Genomic DNA, 1413 nt, shown 5'->3' with positions numbered 1-1413 from the left:
TATTCTATCCATCATATGTAAATGAAGGATACACCTATGAATGTTTTTCAGTCTCATCTTTTCTTACATTTGCTGTGCTGGATGTTTTGCTTCATGCCTCATTTAAGAACATAGGCTATTGCAAATGAAAATATCAAAGACCAAACATTTGACTTCTGTCCAGGTAAAATATTCCATTACTTAATCTTACGGTAACTTGCCTTGCACTAAATGCACAAAGTATAGGATAGAAAAAGCTTTAGACTGTTCGAGCAGGATGACTATTGCCTGTACCGTCCACTTGACATCTAATGCTTTGACAATTGGAAGGAGCCTCCTGCACGTCAGCACTGTAATGTTCTTTCAACGAGGTGGGATCCTGACGAACATAAAGAGCCCTCCCCGTAGGGTTTGCTGGATTTTCCTGGGTGACCGTGACGAAATCGGCGAAATAAAAGCGCTCACCTGGACACGCTGCTTGGGTACGAGCGAAAAGTGAACGAGCCGCGCACAACCACCGCTGAAGAGTGCTGACCTCCAGAATACTTCATCAACAATGATTGCCAACATCTCTATTTTCTGCGTGTCTTCACTTCTACTTTTAAACTTGGTCGGTGCCAAACCAGTTACCAGTTTACAGGTGAGTCTTTCAGGCTTAGCTCGCTCTTAAACGTGATTTAGACTCTGGCTATAATCATGTACTTTTTTATAGCAGAGTCTTAAGCAGTTTTTAGATGAAGAAGTGAACACGCCGTTTGTGGAGTCGGAGGAGTCGGTGATGGAGCAGAAAGATGCAAGAGCGGAGAAAAGCGCACTGGACGAGCACGCGGAACAACTGTGGGAGTCAGACGCGCGCAACTCAGCGCTGGCGGGAAAAGATAGCGCGTTCGAGCGTCTCCTAGGTGACTTGCTGTCCACATCCAAGCGTTCGTGGAGTCGATTCAAGAAAGGCGGGCTGAGGAGCTGCTTTGGGGTCAGACTCGAAAGAATCGGGTCTTTTAGCGGACTCGGGTGTTAAGCGGAGGTATGTTAGGAGATGTTAACTCATCTTGACCAGATATAAACATGGAAAATTGTTCAAACGCGTATTAGAAATAAAATAAGTCATGTCTTATTACTTCATGTCATGTCACTTCTTGCAGGTTGGGACTTTGAAATACTTGACATACTTGGGCAGGCACATCTTTGATAAAAAAAAAAAAGAGTGTTGACTGAAAGTTTACCGTAGATTTGTGTTCAGGTGATGCTGTGTGTGTTGGTCATTGTTTATTTAAGATTCAGACATGTAAATAGTTTGTATCTGAAGATTCCATGATTGCTGCTTTGTACTGTTGCATCTATTTATTTATTTATGTATGTATTTATTTATGTCCTCTCTAAATCCAGTCGTGTTATAGATAATGTATATTGCTGCAAAATAAATATTTTGCGTAA

General features: G+C 42.0%; 1 protein-coding gene across 2 annotated transcripts; it reads left to right on the top strand.

Moving 5' to 3' along the window:
* The first annotated feature begins 402 nt into the window (after positions 1 to 402).
* nppal (natriuretic peptide A-like) lies at positions 403 to 1413 on the top strand. Of its 2 annotated transcripts, XM_051116836.1 has the most exons (3): positions 403 to 619; positions 692 to 1003; positions 1122 to 1413. In XM_051116836.1, exons 1-2 carry the CDS (start codon positions 536 to 538, stop codon positions 995 to 997), a joined length of 390 nt encoding a protein of 129 aa, XP_050972793.1. In that variant the 5' UTR covers positions 403 to 535; the 3' UTR covers positions 998 to 1003; positions 1122 to 1413. The 2 variants fall into 2 exon arrangements, with proteins under 2 accessions (XP_050972793.1, XP_050972794.1); XM_051116837.1 differs by having other exon boundaries at positions 405 to 619; positions 695 to 1413.

The sequence above is a fragment of the Labeo rohita genome, chromosome 8 (assembly GCF_022985175.1).
Source record: "Labeo rohita strain BAU-BD-2019 chromosome 8, IGBB_LRoh.1.0, whole genome shotgun sequence".
NCBI classification, from domain to species: domain Eukaryota; kingdom Metazoa; phylum Chordata; class Actinopteri; order Cypriniformes; family Cyprinidae; genus Labeo; species Labeo rohita.
The sequence above is the reverse complement of the archived record's forward strand: the minus strand, read 5'-3'. Positions and strand labels throughout refer to the sequence as shown.

What these genes read in the sequence shown, in the direction of transcription:
- nppal (XM_051116836.1), top strand. Translation starts at nt 536, where the DNA reads ATGATTGCCAACATCTCTATTTTCTGCGTGTCTTCACTTCTACTTTTA. An exon ending in AACCAGTTACCAGTTTACAG is followed by an intron (nt 620 to 691) that starts GTGAGTCTTTCA and finishes ACTTTTTTATAG; the next exon opens with CAGAGTCTTAAGCAGTTTTT.